General features: G+C 41.5%; 1 protein-coding gene across 1 annotated transcript in view; it reads right to left on the bottom strand.

Annotated features, from left to right (window-relative positions):
• Positions 1-16,016, bottom strand: part of LOC133258057 (ATP-binding cassette sub-family C member 4-like) — a 395,899-nt gene that overhangs the window by 365,284 nt on the left and 14,599 nt on the right. Inside the window, exon 3 of the mRNA XM_061434396.1 lies at positions 9,007-9,140. Coding sequence (XP_061290380.1) covers positions 9,007-9,080 — 74 coding nt within the window. The 5' untranslated portion in view covers positions 9,081-9,140. The remainder of the gene's footprint in view (positions 1-9,006; positions 9,141-16,016) is intronic.

The raw sequence follows: 16,016 nt of genomic DNA, 5'->3' as shown, positions 1-16,016 counted from the left end.
AAAGGATATTCTCTAGACAGGAAACACAAAGGGGTGTATAAACTCGAACCCAAAACAATAAAGCAAATGGCAACAGGATCATACTTATCAATAATTACCTTAAATCTAAATGGATTGAATGCCCCAACCAAAAGACAAAGACTGGCTGAATGGATACAAAAACAAGACCCCTATATATGTTGTCTACAAGAGACCCACCTCAAAACAGGGGACACAGACACACTGAAACTGAAAGGCTGGAAAAAGATTTTCCATGCAAATAGAGACCAAAAGAAAGCAGGAGTAGCAATATTCATATCAGATAAAATAGACTTTCAAACAAAGGCTGTGAAGAGAGACAAAGAAGGTCACTACATAATGATCAAAGGATCAATCCAAGAAGAAGATATAACAATTACAAATATATATGCACCCAACATAGGAGCACCACAGTATGTAAGACAAATGCTAACACATATGAAAGGGGAAATTAACAATAACACAATAATAGTGGGAGACTTTGATACCCCACTCACACCTATGGATAGATCAACTAAACAGAAAATTAACAAGGAAACACAAACTTTAAATGATACAATAGACCAGTTAGACCTAATTGATATTCTATAGGACATTTCATCCCAAAACAATGAATTTCACCATTGTCTCAAGTGCACACGGAACCTTCTCCAGGATAGATCACTTCCTGGGCCTTAAATCTAGCCTTCGTAAATTCAGAAAAACTGAAATCATTCCAAGCATCTTTTCTGACCACAATTAGATTAGATTGATTAGAAAAGATTAGATCTGAGAAAAGATTAGATTTTAGAAAAGATTAGAAAAGATTAATTAGAAAAGATTAGATCTCAAGTACAGGAGAAAAACTATTAAAAATTCCAACATATGGAGGCTGAACAACACGCTGCTGAATAACCAACAAATCACAGAAGAAATCAAAATTTGCATAGAAACTAATGAAAATGAAAACACAACAACCAAAAACCTGTGGGACACTGTAAAGGCAGTCCTTAGGGGAAAGTTCACAACAATACAGGCATACCTCAAGAAATAAGAAAAAAGTCAAATAAATAACCTAAATCTACACCTAAAGCAACTAGAAAATGAAGAAATGAAGAACCCCAGGGTTAGTAGAAGGAAAGAAATCTTTAAAATTATGGCAGAAATAAATGCAAAAGAAACAAAGGAGGCCACAGCAAAAATCAACAAAGCCAAAAGCTGGTTCTTTGAAAGGATAAATAAAATTGACAAACCATTAGCCAGACTCATCAAGAAACAAAGGGAGAAAAATCAAATCAATAAACTTAGAAGTGAAAATGGAGAGATCACAGACAACACAGAAATACAAAGGATCATAAGAGACTACTATCAGCAACTATATGCCAATAAAATGAACAACGTGGAAGAAATGGACAAATTCTTAGAAAAATACAACTTTCCAGAACTGGACCAGGAAGAAATAGAAAATCTTAACAGACCCATCACAAGCACAGAAACTGAAACTGTAATCAGAAATCTTCCAGCAAAGGCCCAGGTCCAGCCGGCTTCACAGCTGAATTCTACCAAAAATTTAGAGAAGAGCTAATATCTATCCTACTCAAACTCTTCCAGAAAATTGCAGAGGAAGGTAAGCTTCCAAACTCATTCTATGAGGCCACCATCACCCTAATACCAAAACCTGACAAAGATGCCACAAAAAAAGAAAATGACAGGCCAATATCAGTGATGAACATAGATGCCAAAATCCTTAACAAAATTCTACTAATCAGAATCCAACAACACATTAACAAGATCATACACCATGACCAAGTGGGCTTTATCCCAGGGATACAAGGATTCTTCAATATCTGCAAATCAATCAATGTAATACACCACATTAACAAATTGAAAAATAAAAGCCATATGATTATCTCAATAGATGCAGAGAAAGCCTTTGACAAAATTCAACATCCATTTATGATAAAAACTCTCCAGAAAGCAGGAATAGAAGGAACATACCTCAACATAATAAAAGCTATATATGACAAACCCACAGCAAACATTATCCTCAATGGTGAAAAATTGAAAGCATTTCCCCTAAAGTCAGGAACAACACAAGGGTGCCCACTTTCACCATTACTATTCAACATAGTTTTGGAAGTTTTGGCCACAGCAATCAGAGCAGAAAAAGAAATAAAAGGAATCCAAATTGGAAAAGAAGAAGTAAAACTCTCACTGTTTGCAGATGACATGATCCTCTACATAGAAAACCCTAAAGACTCCACCAGAAAATTACTAGAACTAATCAATGAATATAGTAAAGTTGCAGGATATAAAATCAACACACAGAAATCCCTTGCATTCCTATACACTAATGATGAGAAAATAGAAAGAGAAATTAAGGAAACAATTCCATTCACCATTGCAACGGAAAGAATAAAATACTTAGGAATATATCTACCTAAAGAAACTAAAGACCTATATATAGAAAACTATGGTGAAAGAAATCAAAGAGGACATTAATAGATAGAGAAATATACCATGTTCATGGATTGGAAGAATCAATATAGTGAAAACGAGTATACTACCCAAAGCATTTATAGATCAATGCCATCCCTATCAAGCTACCAACGGTATTCTTCACAGAGCTAGAACAAATAATTTCACAATTTGTATGGAAATACAAAAAACCTCAAATAGCCAAAGCAATCTTGAGAAAGAAGAATGGAACTGGAGGAATCAACCTGCCTGACTTCAGGCTCTAGTACAAAGCCACAGTTATCAAGACAGTATGGTACTGGCGCAAAGACAGAAATATAGATCAATGGAACAAAATAGAAAGCCAAGAGATAAATCTATGGACACCTTATCTTTGACAAAGGAGGCAAGAACATACACTGGATTAAAGACAATCTCTTTAACAAGTGGTGCTTGGAAAACTGGTCAACCACTTGTAAAAGAATGAAACTAGAACACTTTCTAACACGATACACAAAAATAAACTCAAAATGGATTAAAGATCTAAACGTAAGACCAGAAACTATACAACTCCTAGAGGAGAACATAGGCAAAACACTTTCTGACATGCATCACAGCAGGATCCTCTATGACCCGCCTCCCAGAATATTGGGAATAAAAGCAAAAATAAACAAATGGGACCTAATTAAACTTAAAAGCTTCTGCACAACAAAGGAAACCATAAGCAAGGTGAAAAGACAGCCTTCAGAATGGGAGAAAATAATAGCAAATGAAGCAACTGACAAACAACTAATCTCAAAAATATACAAGCAACTCCTACAGCTCAATTCCAGAAAAATAAATGACCCAATCCAAAAATGGGCCAAAGAACTAAATAGATATTTCTCCAAAGAAGACAATATAGATGGCTAACAAACACATGAAAAGATGCTCAACATCACTCATTATCAGAGAAATGCAAATCAAAACCACTATGAGGTACCATTTCATGCCAGTCAGAATGGCTGCGATCCAAAAGTCTACAAGCAATAAATGCTGGAGAGGGTGTGGAGAAAAGGGAACCCTCTTACACTGTTGGTGGGAATGCAAACTAGTACAGCCACTATGGAGAACAGTGTGGAGATTCCTTAAAAAACTGGAAATAGAACTGCCTTATGACCCAGCAATCCCACTGCTGGGCATACACACTGAGGAAACCAGAATTGAAAGAGACATGTGTACCCCAATGTTCATCACAGCACTGTTTATAATAGCCAGGACATGGAAGCAACCTAGATGTCCATCAGCAGATGAATGGATAAGAAAGCTGTGGTACATATACACAATGGAGTATTACTCAGCCATTAAAAAGAATACATTTGAATCAGTTCTAATGAGGTGGATGAAACTGGAACCTATTATACAGAGTGAAGTAAGCCAGAAAGAAAAACACCAATACAGTATACTAACGCATATATATGGAATTTAGAAAGATGGTAACGACAACCCTGTATATGAGGCAACAAAATAGACACTGATGTATAGAGCAGTCTTTTGGACTCTTGGAAGAGGGAGAGGGTGGGATGATTTGGGAGAATGGCAGTTAAACATGTATATCATATATGAAATGAGTCGCCAGTCCAGGTTCGATGCACAATACTGGAAGCTTGGGGCTGGTGCACTGGACTGACCCAGAGGGATGGTACAGGGAGGGAGGAAGGAGGAGGGTTCAGGATGGGGAACACATATATACCTGTGGTGGATTCATGTTGATATATGGCAAAACCAATAAAATATTGTAAAGTTAAAAAATAAAATAAAATTAAAAAAAAAAAAAAAAACCTCCCTGGTGGCCCAGTGTTAAGAATCTTCCTGCCAGTTCAGGAAACAGGAGTTTGATCCCTAGTCCGGGAACTAAGATCCCACATGCTGTGAGGCAACTAAGCCTGAGCATCACAGCTACTAAGCCTGCCTGGTACAACAACTCGCATGCCCTAGAACCTGTGTTCCACAACGGAACAAGCCACCACCATGAGAAGCCCATGCACCAAAGCTCAAAACATCCCCTGCCCACTGCAATTAAAGAAAGCTCACATGCAGCAACAAAGACCCCATATGCCACAACAAAGACCCAGAACAGCCAAATAAATAAAGAAATATAAATAACTTGCTAAAAAAAAATTTTTTAAGGCCTTTGTCTATTTTTTCTCCTTGAGAGCCCAAGTAGATTATTTACCTCTCAAGGTGAGGTAGAAGTTGCTAGGCAGTTAGTGTAGATCTGAGACCTCGGTTCCTTTTTTTAATTGCAACCCTCTCAAATAAACATCTCAACCCATTAACTAACTTAAAGCTATACTTGTTGTTCCAGTTTCCAGGCATCCAAAAGAATGCCACCTCAGTCTGGTTGGTCATAAAATATCCAGACCCAAGACAGGACAATCATTAATGCTGTCCAATTTATCAAGAAGAAAATTACCAGATGGACCATTAACTCTTAACCCATACATCTGGTTCTTAAACAGTGGCCTGGGGTCATGAGAAAGAATCACAGGAATGGCGACTCAATGTCTAAAAAAACTGAAAAACTGGGGATCAAAAAAAAACATAAAGATGACAAAATGTACATAGTTCCCTTCAAACTGATTGGTCAGAGATTACATATGTCAGGGACATGAGCCAGCCAAAAAGGAACAGATCAATACTAATAAAGACATAAACTGCTATAATTCTCACCTTTTTGGTCACTTCACCCACTCTTGGTGTCAATGCTGGGGCTTTGTACTTCTTTTTACCTTAAAATAAATCCTGCTTGTTTGCTACCATGAGTGTTTGCATGTTAGTGAAGTTCATTCTTGGGCTTCATGAACAAGAACTCAGATTCCCATTTCAAAGGTACAGGGAGAAATACAAACTCCTTTTATTAATGGAAACTGAAGAGTTCCCAGCTTTGCAAAAAATACCCACTAGGGGGATTATAAGATAGAACAGAGCTTTGATCATCCATACTTAATTATCCACAGCTAGTGTTATTACTGGAGAAGGCAATGTCAACCCACTCCAGTACTCTTGCCTGGAAAATCCCATGGATGGAGGAGCCTGATAGGCTGCAGTCCATGGGGTCACTAAGAGTCAGACACGACTGGGCAACTTCACTTTCACTTTCACTTTTCACTTTCATGCATTGGAGAAGGAAATGGCAACCCACTCCAGTGTTCTTGCCTGGAGAATCCCAGGGATGGGGAAGCCTGGTGGGCTGCTGTCTGTTGGGTGCACAGAGTTGGACACGACTGAAGCGACTTAGCAGCAGCAGCAGCAGCAGTGTTATTACTATCAAATATCAAACAAACAATTTAAAGAGGTCTCTCAGGGTCACAGTTTCCTAGTCCAAAATTAGAAGTCTTCACCTTCCCATTTCCAAGCACATACACTTTGAAACTCACAAACAGAACATGCTTGGAGAGTTCCTTGCCCTGCTATTGCAGCAAAAATAGAAATGAAGTTTCTCCTCTCCTGAAAGCAAGGGAAGTAAGAACAGTGAACAGCCTAGGGAAGAAACATGGACACGACTGAAAGAATTAATCACTTCTAGTTTTACTTTAACGGTTACTAACCTGTAGTGTAACCAGAAGCTAACCTATTACCCCCTAATACTAGGTAAATTACACCCTGCACTTGGTATTTGCTCTCCCTGACCTCTCTTACAGAAAACTACCCTTTACAGTTTTTTTGCATTTCAGAAAGAAGACTGCAGACCAAAAATCCAGAGACAAGTGGACCCCAATTACCAGGCTGCCTGATGCCAGCTGTGACTGTTTTGAAATAATGCAGGAAGAAAAAAAATGCAAAAACTTCATTGTGCTGTGTCTGTTCAGTCATGTCCAACTCTTTGCAAACCCATGGACTATGGCCCATCAGGCTCCTCTATTCATGGAGTTTTCCAGGCAGGAATGTGGAGTGGGTTTCCATTTCCTACTCTAGGGGATCTTCCTGACCCAGGGATCAAACCCACCTGTCTTGCATCTCCTGCATTAGCAGGCGGATTCCTTACTACTGCGCCACCTTGGAAGCCCCAAAACATCATTACTCTGAACTTTATCATTTAGTCTAAGGCCACAAGAGCCAGGCTATATAAAGTCTCTTGGTTCCCCGGGGTGGGGGTATGTGGCTCTTGAGGCCTTAGCCTGCTGTGTTCTCCCCTCTGCTGGCTGATTTTTAAAGCCATCTTTCTATTCCTTCCAAACTCTGTCTCCATATTTTTTTATTTGGCATCAGTAGGCAGAGAAAGCCAAAATTTTGGCTGTAGAACTGCTCGAAGTTAAGGAGACAGTTGCCTACTTTGTTACCATTTAAGGTACCAGTATCCATATTCCTCCTTCTATGCCCCTCTTTCCTTAAGGGCCACCAAAGGACCCAGAGAGGCAGCTACACAAACTGAACACCACAATGGAAAAAAGCATAGGAACTCCCATCCCCCTGGGGTCCCCTAGGTGGTCCCATAAAAAGGAAATATCAGAATATGTAGGAAAGATGAAAAGATTGGGTTCTCAGCACAAAAAATCTAATAATCACCCAAGTGTGATCAAAGCCCAAAGGCTGAGACCCACCTAGTTAATAGTCTCAGCTACTATATGGAAAACTGAAGTTTCAGGGACTTCCCTGGTGGGTCAATGGTTAAGAGTCTGAACTTCCACTGCACAGAGTGTGGGTTCAATCCCTGGTTGGGGAACTAAAATCCCAGCAGGCCCCACAGCGTGGCCTAAGAGAGTGGGAGAAGAGTTTCACCTCTGAGCCCTTTTTCATCTGTGTTTCCTCCCAGCTCAAGGACCTTCAGTGCTTTCAAGAACAAAGGACTCCAGGGAAGGACTATAATAGTGAAGAAAAAATTGGATTCCATGTTAAACCTGTTACTTTTATTTTAACCTTTGTATTCTATTGATTTTGCTACAAGTTAATCAGGAAAGGGATGTCTATAGCTCAAACTATACATAATGGCCCCTCAAGTCTTAATGTTAAACTAAAATACCTTTGTTTAGCTTACAGGAAACATCCTGACCCAGACCATCTATGAATGGCTTCAGGACAAAAGATATTAACACACTCAGAGGGGACCAGGAGATATTTGCAATGACTTAGGACCTTTGAGGTTTCCCAGGAGGCTCAGTGATAAAGAAAACACCTGCCAATGCAGAAGGTGTGGGTTTGATCCCTGGGTAGGGAAGATCCTGTGGAGAAGGAAATGGCAACCCTCACCAGTATTCTTGCCTGGGAAATCACATGGACAGAGGAGCCTGGCGGGCTACAGTCCACGGGGTCACAAAAGAGTCAGCCATGATTTAGCAACTCAACAACAACAAATGGCCTTTCTACTTTACCTCCTCACTTCCCTCCCTTTTGTTCTATAAAAGAGACTAGTGTCCAGACCTTGGTAAGATGGTTTTCTAGGACATTAATTTTCAGTCTACTCAGACTTCTGACTTTCCAAATAGACTGCCCAAACAACCCTTGCCCAAACAACCCCTCTCCCAATTTACTGGCCTGTCCTGGGGCAAGGAGAAGGAGGTCTAACTAGGTAGCAAGACCACCTGCTTCAAGACCATGTACCACTTCCCTAAAGGCTAGAAATAAGACCCCACAGGCTTCGGGGACCTCATCCCCAGGGTTGTCCTCAAAGGAGGAAGCAGAAATACTAGCAATTAAGGAAATGCTCAGTCGCTCAGTAGTGTCAGACTCTTTGCCACCCCGTGGACTGTAGCCTTACAGGCTCCCCTGTCCATGGGATTCTCCAGGCAAGAACACTGGAGTGGGTTGCCATTTTCTACTCCAAATTAAGAAAAGGGGCTGGTCAAATACATTCTTCAGTCGTGGCTGTGTGTCCCAGGCAAAAGCAAAACGTGTTCAAGAATACTGTTCCCATTCGTTAAATACAAAATAACTGTTATTCACCCACATGAAAATTGCCCAAACCAAATACAAGGATGTACAGTAACAGGTGTACCAGAAGACAGGGAGAGAGGGAGACATGGTCATAGACACAGGGACGAAGGGGCCGGGTGAAGTTGGAACTCAGCTGTCACCTAAGGAATATGGGAAAAGGTGGGGACATTATTGGAAGGTGACAACAGTCCAGGGCACTAGTTAGATAAAGGAAGGAGGGTAAACGAGTGCAACTTTAGTTCAGAACTGCGAACTCCGGAGCTGTAACTGGGGAAGCCGGCTAAGGATGGAGTGTGGGGATCCAGTCCTTCTCCAGTTGGGCGATGACTCTCCCAGGACAGCGTCCCAGCCTCCCGCTCCCGGGCACTGGAAGCTAGCGGGCCTTCGAGTGGAAAGAGATGCGCCCCAGTCACCAGGTCCCTGGCACCCTCCCCACCTCCATCAGGTTCCCGCCCGCCGCGGGCGCCCAGGCGCAGGCAGAAATCACCCCGCCGGTGTGGGAGGGCTCCACCAAAAGCAAGAAACCGGGCAGTAGGAGCGCCAGCGGAAATCGCTCCCTCATCCCGACCCCTTGGTCCCGGGAAAAGTGCCTGCGGCATTAAGTTCGGCAGCGCGTCTCAGCTCAGGCAGGGCGCTCACCAGAATACCAGGCGTGAGCAGAGGTTCGCGTCCTGCAGCGGGTTGGGCTTCCTCTCCGGGAACACCTGCAACATCTTGCTGGCCGAGGGTGTGGGTGAGGATCGTGGCCGTCCTTGCAATCGCTGCCGCTGTTCCTGTAGGGCCCAACAGAGACCTTCGAGACTGAGAACCACCTGCGTCTCTGGGACTGGAGTGCCAGCTGCCTGTCGGCTCCCCCTCTTCCAGGTCGCCCGCTAAGCGCCTCTGCCACAGCCGAGGAGTGCCCGGGGGCGGGAGCGATGGGAGCGCCCCGCAACCACCACCCCCAGGTTAGGGAGGACACTGCAAGGAGCCACGCAGGTGGAAGGCAAGGCCATGAGGGCAGCTGATTGAGGTGGATAAGTGAATTACCCGCCACACTGGGTCCTCCCAGACGCCCCAACCTACTCACCTGACTTCAGACTCTAGCAAAGTGCTTGCTGTGAACTCAGGCACCCACCGAGGAGGTGCAGAGGGAGCATAGACTTTGCCACCCACCCCTCCACGGCGCACCTCCCCCCAACCCCCCCGTGCCGACCCCCACCCCACCCCCACCCCCACGCTGCTGCAGCTGGTAAAAGGAGATAGCAGCCCGACCTCTGGGCAAGCTGCCCTCATCAGTACCAAAAAAGGGCACTGTGGGAGAACTGTAGGGGAGCAGCACCTTTCCCAGGGTATGTGCGCCTCCCCACGCCCTTTTCCTCTGCCTGTCTCTTGTTGTAGAAAAGCTTTACTCTCCTAGGCCTTCCCTGAGTCACAAAAGGCCAACTCAGGATTAATGATTAAAAGAATGCGAACATATTGTCAAAAAATATTTAAACAGTAGATCAGCCATGTAACAGTCTATAGCTCCTCCCTGAAGAACCTAGTAACAGTGTCTGATGCATATCTTGAGTTGTTTTGCTAAAAGCTCCACCAGATGCAGTTAACTGCAAAAACCCTGACCAGCAGGAGCCTAAGGATTGATGATGCTAAACCCTGTGACACTAGCTTTGTTACCAACCAATTAAAGAATAGAGCAGTAGCTGATCACACACCCTGGACTCTCTCCCTCACTGTGCTTTTAAAGAGCCTCCCCTGAAATCCATCAGAAAGTTCAGCTCTCTTGAGCATGAACTGCCTGTACTCCTTGCTTTGGCCCTTACAGTAAGTCTCTGTCTGCTCTGAACTCCTATGTTTTGGTTTGTTTGGCCTCACTTTGCCTCCAGCTTAGTAACTTGGGTTATACACAATTCATGGCCAAGCATTTGACCTCAAACAACAGCATGGTTTAACACAGTTTGTTTGTTGAGCTATGAAAGGTTGTTGAATCATGCGAAGACACCCGGATTCTTGGCCCCCGGAGGAGAAGAATTCAATCCGAGGCCAGAGACGAGGCTTGATCGCTCAGAGCTTTTGTGTAATAAAGTTTTAATAAAGTATAAACAAAATAGAGAAAGCTTCTGACACAGGCATCATAAGGAGGCAGAAAGAGTACCTACTTGCTAGTGTTAGCAATGAACTTATATACTCTCCAATGAATCCAAAGAATGGCTGGAGGTTGTAAAGACCTCATCAGACCTACTGCCATAATTTACATTTTAAGATAACACTGTCCTCAGGCAGGATACATCCTTGTAAAGACCAGGTCTACTCCCATAATTTACAGTTTAAGATAACAGAAAGTTTAATCCAAAGACTGTCCTTAGGCAGAATACATTATTGTTACATAATCCTAAGGAATGTGGAGAAAGAAAAAAAGTTTGTCCTTTCTTCCTCCTTGAGAATTCCAGACCCCTCTCCCCTTGGGGACCCCTAGACTCCCTATCAACCTGCCTAGGAACTAACTCTCTCAGCTACAAACACCTAAGGAAAGGTAACAGAAGGTTAGAAAAGCTCAAATGATTTTGGAAGACAAATCCATGCAGTTATTGGGAAAGGCTTTTGGCATCTCACATCTTGTATTGTGTGGGGGATTTCTGTGAGTTTTTGCTGCCCTCTTGGATTGGGAAAGGAGAACATGGGGAGAGAGAGGCTGCCTTATGATTTCTTTCATCATGAGCTCAGGGCCTGGCAGAATAAGAGTGACATATGTTCTAGGGCACAGGCCGTATGCTTTTCTGGGGGCCTTACCTCATTTTAACTCTAACAATGCCCTATTCAAGAAAGTAGTATCATCGCTACTTTACAGATAAGAAAAATGAGGACAGCACTTGTCCAAGGTCTTCAAATAAGTGAATGATGAATCCTAATTTAGACTCAAGTGAGATTCCAGCATGGTCTGTCTCACTGGAGGATGGACAGTGTGTGTGAAAAGTGTCTAGAATATGCTGTTTGAATGAGTGACTTCATAACTGAAAGAATAAGATCTTGGGCTCTCACTCAAATCTTTAGTTGTTTGTGTGGCTGTCTTACTAGCTCAGCAGCTCCCCTTCCCTTTCACCATAAATGAAGAAAGATCAAAGTTTGTGGTGCTTATAACAAGATCACTTTATTATTCTTTGACAATTGCCCATCACCCTTGGCTAAAACATTGTTATTAATAATGGCTTTTAGCTTCAGCCATTCAAAAATGAGTATGTGCTACAGAACTGAGTATGTGTACAGTTAACAATACAGTACTGCATGCTTTTAATCTTCTAAGAGAGTACATCTTAAGTGTTCCCAACATAAAAAATAAAAAAAGGGAAAATGGATAAAGTGTGAAGTATTACATTTCACAATGTACACATGTATCTAGTCATCAGACTACAACTTAACTATATACAATTTTTGACTCTCAATTATACCTCAATAAAGCTGGAAGGAAAATGGCTTTTGAGGAAGGCCTTAATGTATTCAAATACTTTTTAAGTCAAATGTATAAGAATGGCAAAATGTTGATAATTTTAAATTAATGGACATGATAGGGGTTTACTATACTATTTTCTTGATATTTCATGTTTGTTTGAAATTTTCTGTTACAAAAAGGAAGACAATGAGAGCTGAAATTTGTAACTTTTCAATTACCTGCTTTCTGATGCTAGTTCTTTCTCAGATAACACAATCTACAACCTTTATAGTCAGTCCTCACATCTGATTTACAGTTCTCTTTGATGGTCTCTTTGACATTGCCTACATTTTCCAGCCCTAGTTCTACTTCAAAGATGAAGAAATTTCTTGCTGAAGATGGACGTTTAGTGACTTCCCTTGTCAGACTGCCCCAGACTGTTGTCTCCAGTCCCCATTACCATCTCAGGATCATAATTAGCGATCTCCAAACTGCTGAATACACTCAGTCCATTCTCTTGTTTTTTTAAAATTAAGATCTTTTGAAACTTAGCATTTTTTCTGAACATTAACTAATATACTTTTTAGTAGAGATATTGAGAACCAGTGTTGAATTATACAGGGAAGACTGTATATGAAGCCAGGGACCAGAGATCTTGATGTTTTGATTGTTATCTAAATTTCTCAGGTCTAAAATAGAAACCCATATTTCTCCTACTTCCTACAGGGTTATTGTAAGCCTCAGAAATTGTGAATACACTTTGTAAAAAACGTTAGGTTTTAAGGCAATATACAAGAAAATGTTTGTCTGTTTGTTTTTATTCACTGAACAAATGAAGGCCTTCTAGGTACATGACCACTAGGCCAGGCACAAGCTTGTAAACATGGGGATGATGTCATAAGGCCTCTATCTGCAATTGTTTACTGACGTTAATGGACCAACTCAATGGATATGAGTTGGAGCAAGTTCTGGGAGATGGTAAAAGACAGGGAAGCCTGGTGTGATGCAGTCCATGGATTCACAAAGAGCCGGACATGACTGAGCAACTGAACAACAACTGATCTTAAATGGTTCAGTACTATAACTAAAAAGACAATAGCAAGTAGAAAGAATATAGAGAAACGGGAACCCTCATACACTGGTAGGAATGTAAAATAGTACAGCCACAAAGGTACCATATAACCTAGGAATACTACTCCTAGTTTTCTACCCAAGATACATGAAAACCTATGTCTATACAAAAACCCTGATACAAAGTCATAGTAGCATTATTCAAAAAAAAGTCAAAAAGTATACTAGGGGTGTGCAGAACCATGTGTACATCAACTAGTGAGTGGATAAATAAATTGTGATATTACATGCAATGGAATACTATTTGGCAAGATAGACATCCTGATGTATGCTACAACATGGATGAACACTGAAAACATTACGCTGAGTTAGTGAAGGCAGACACTGACTCTAGTGAGGATGATGAGACAACTTCTAAGGAGAGATTCAATCTTGTTGGACTTGATAATTCCTTCCCAAACTTCAGGGACACATGATACAAATTTGTATATGTGCAATCTATAAATTATTAAATGGTCTAAAGGATCCTGTCAAAAAGTCAAAAAAGCATGTTAAATCTAAAGTAGGTTTACAGTAATGTCCAACTCTTTGCAAGTACATGAACTGTAGCCCACCAAGCTCCTCTGTCCATGGGATTTTCCAGGCAAGAATACTGGAGTGGGTTGCCATTTCCTTCTCCAGGAGATCTTCCCAACCCAGGGACTGAACCCCTGTCTCCTAAGTCTCCTGCATTAGCAAGCAGACTCTTTACCACCAAGCCACCTAGAAAGCCCAGGTATAAGAGTGGTAATATTAATAAAATGTTTCAGTTAAGACAGTGCTGGTCCTCAAGCATTTTTCTACCAAGGCACATAGGAGAGATGACATTCAGAATTTGAATATACTCCAGTGAATATCCACAGTTCTGAATATGGCAACAATTTCTTTGTTACTGCAATTTCTATCAATCTATCCACCTCTGTAAGCTCAAGAGTCAGCCCTCAAATCAAATATAGCCAATCATAATATACCATGTTCTTGTCCAGAGGGTTTGGCACAGAAATAACCTCGTGGCCCACATCAGACTAACTTGCTTTCCTCCTTGAGAATCTTTGTTTCTTTTCCTGAAGTTAGAAAGGGAAAGGACTCTCTTTCATTTCTAATGAGGGAGTTATAAGGATATGACCAAACACTGCTGGTAGCCATGTGCCCCATTTATGTGGAGATGCCTGAAAGAATAAAGCAGGTACTCAAGGGGAAGTCATACAGTCATGGCTATTTATTAAACACCTACTGTGTGCCAACAACTGTTCCAGGAGCAAGGGATATATAAGTGAACAGGACAAGTGGTGTAACAGAGAGTCTTGGTGGCATCAAGTCTCTGGGGCTCCTGAGGCTAAGGGGATCCCTCATTGGCTGGTGTGACCTGGAGCAGAAGAAGCTGGAGCAGAAACTGTCACTTCCCAGCTCATGTCCTCTGACATTCATTCAAAATTCAGGCAACTCACTGCTTACCTGCAGCTCTCTGCTGAAGGGCCTTTTTCTGCCTGTGGGAGCACAATGGGGACATACGCAAGATAAGCCAGAACCCCTGGATTCAGCCCTCAAACAATGATGGATGGGGAGTGGGTAGATAAACACCCCAGTGCCTTTGCCTGTCAGTTGGAACAATTCTGTCTCCCAGGGTGACCCTGCAGGAAGGAGGCCAGTAACCCAAACAGTAACTGTGTTGTTAACACACTTTTTATTGATTTAATATCATTCTCGGTCTCACTTCTCCACTTCCTACAAATGTTTCCTGGGATCACTTCTAAATTACCTACGTTCACTCAAATCCTTGTCTCAGAGTTCATGGGAGGCCTAATTAAGACAACTAACAGAAATGTCCTTCTAAGAGCTAAAGAATATTGTCCTTTGCTTGCACAATATCCTAACTATAATATAATAATTTATATTTTAAAAACTTACAAAATTGATACAATATATGATAATATAATTTATATTTCATAAATTTATTGAGTTTCAGTTCAGTTCAGTCACGAACCCGTGAACCACAGCACACCAGGTTTCCCTGTCCATCACCAACTCCCGGAGTCTACCCAAACCCATGTCCATCGAGTTGGTGATGCCATCCAGCCACCTCATCCTCTGTTGTCCTCTTCTCCTCCTGTCCCCAATCCTTCCCACCATCAGAGTCTTTTCCAAAGAGTCAACTCTCTGCATCAGGTGGCCAAAGTACTGGAGTTTCAGCTTCAACATCAGTCTTTCCAATGAACACCCAGGACTGATCTCCTTTAGGGTAGACTGGTTGGATCTCCTTGCAGTCCAAGGGACTCTCAAGAGTCTTCTCCAACACCACAGTTCAAAAGCATCAGTTCTTCGGCTCTCAGCTTTCTTCACTGCTTTTCAATATGCTATCTAGGTTGGTCATAACTTTTCTTCCAAGGAGTAAGCGTCTTTTAATTTCATGGCTGCAATCACCATCTGCAGTGATTTTGGGGCCCCAAAAAGTAAAGTCTGATACTGTTTCCACTGTTTCCCCATCTATTTCCCATAAAGTGATGGGACCAGATGCCATGATTTAAGTTTTCTGAATGTTGAGCTTCGTTAAACCAATTTTTTCACTCTCCTCTTTCACTTTCATCAAGTGGCTTTTTAGTTCCTCTTCACTTTCTGCCATAAGGGTGGTGTCATCTGCATATCTGAGGTTATTGATATTTCTCCCAGCAATCTTGATTCCAGCTTGTGCTTCTTCCAGCCCAGCGTTTCTCATGATGTACTCTGCATAGAAGTTAAATAAGCAGGGTGAGAATATACAGCCTTGACATACTCCTTTTCCTATTTGGAACCAGTCTGTTGTTCCATACCCAGTTCATACAATGAACTCTGCTTTATTGAACAAATGAGCACTACTCACAATAGGATGCTGACCACTTGAAGTATGTCTACTGAAAACTGAGATGTGAAATAATGGTAAAACACAAAGCTTTTGAAGACAGTATACAACATTTCCTGATCTCAGTGACATTTACATTGAATACATGGAAAATAATATAATTTTGCACATGTTGGTTTAAACACTAATAAGTTTAAATTTTGGGTTTTTTTTGTATTTGAATATAGGTACTAAAAATTTTTTTAATTTCAGTTGTGGTTCAATTTATTTTTCACTATAAAATTCTAAATATATAAT

The sequence above is a fragment of the Bos javanicus genome, chromosome 12 (assembly GCF_032452875.1).
Source record: "Bos javanicus breed banteng chromosome 12, ARS-OSU_banteng_1.0, whole genome shotgun sequence".
Classification (NCBI taxonomy): domain Eukaryota; kingdom Metazoa; phylum Chordata; class Mammalia; order Artiodactyla; family Bovidae; genus Bos; species Bos javanicus.
Note: the sequence above shows the minus strand (reverse complement) of the source record. Positions and strands in the feature narration are given on the sequence as shown.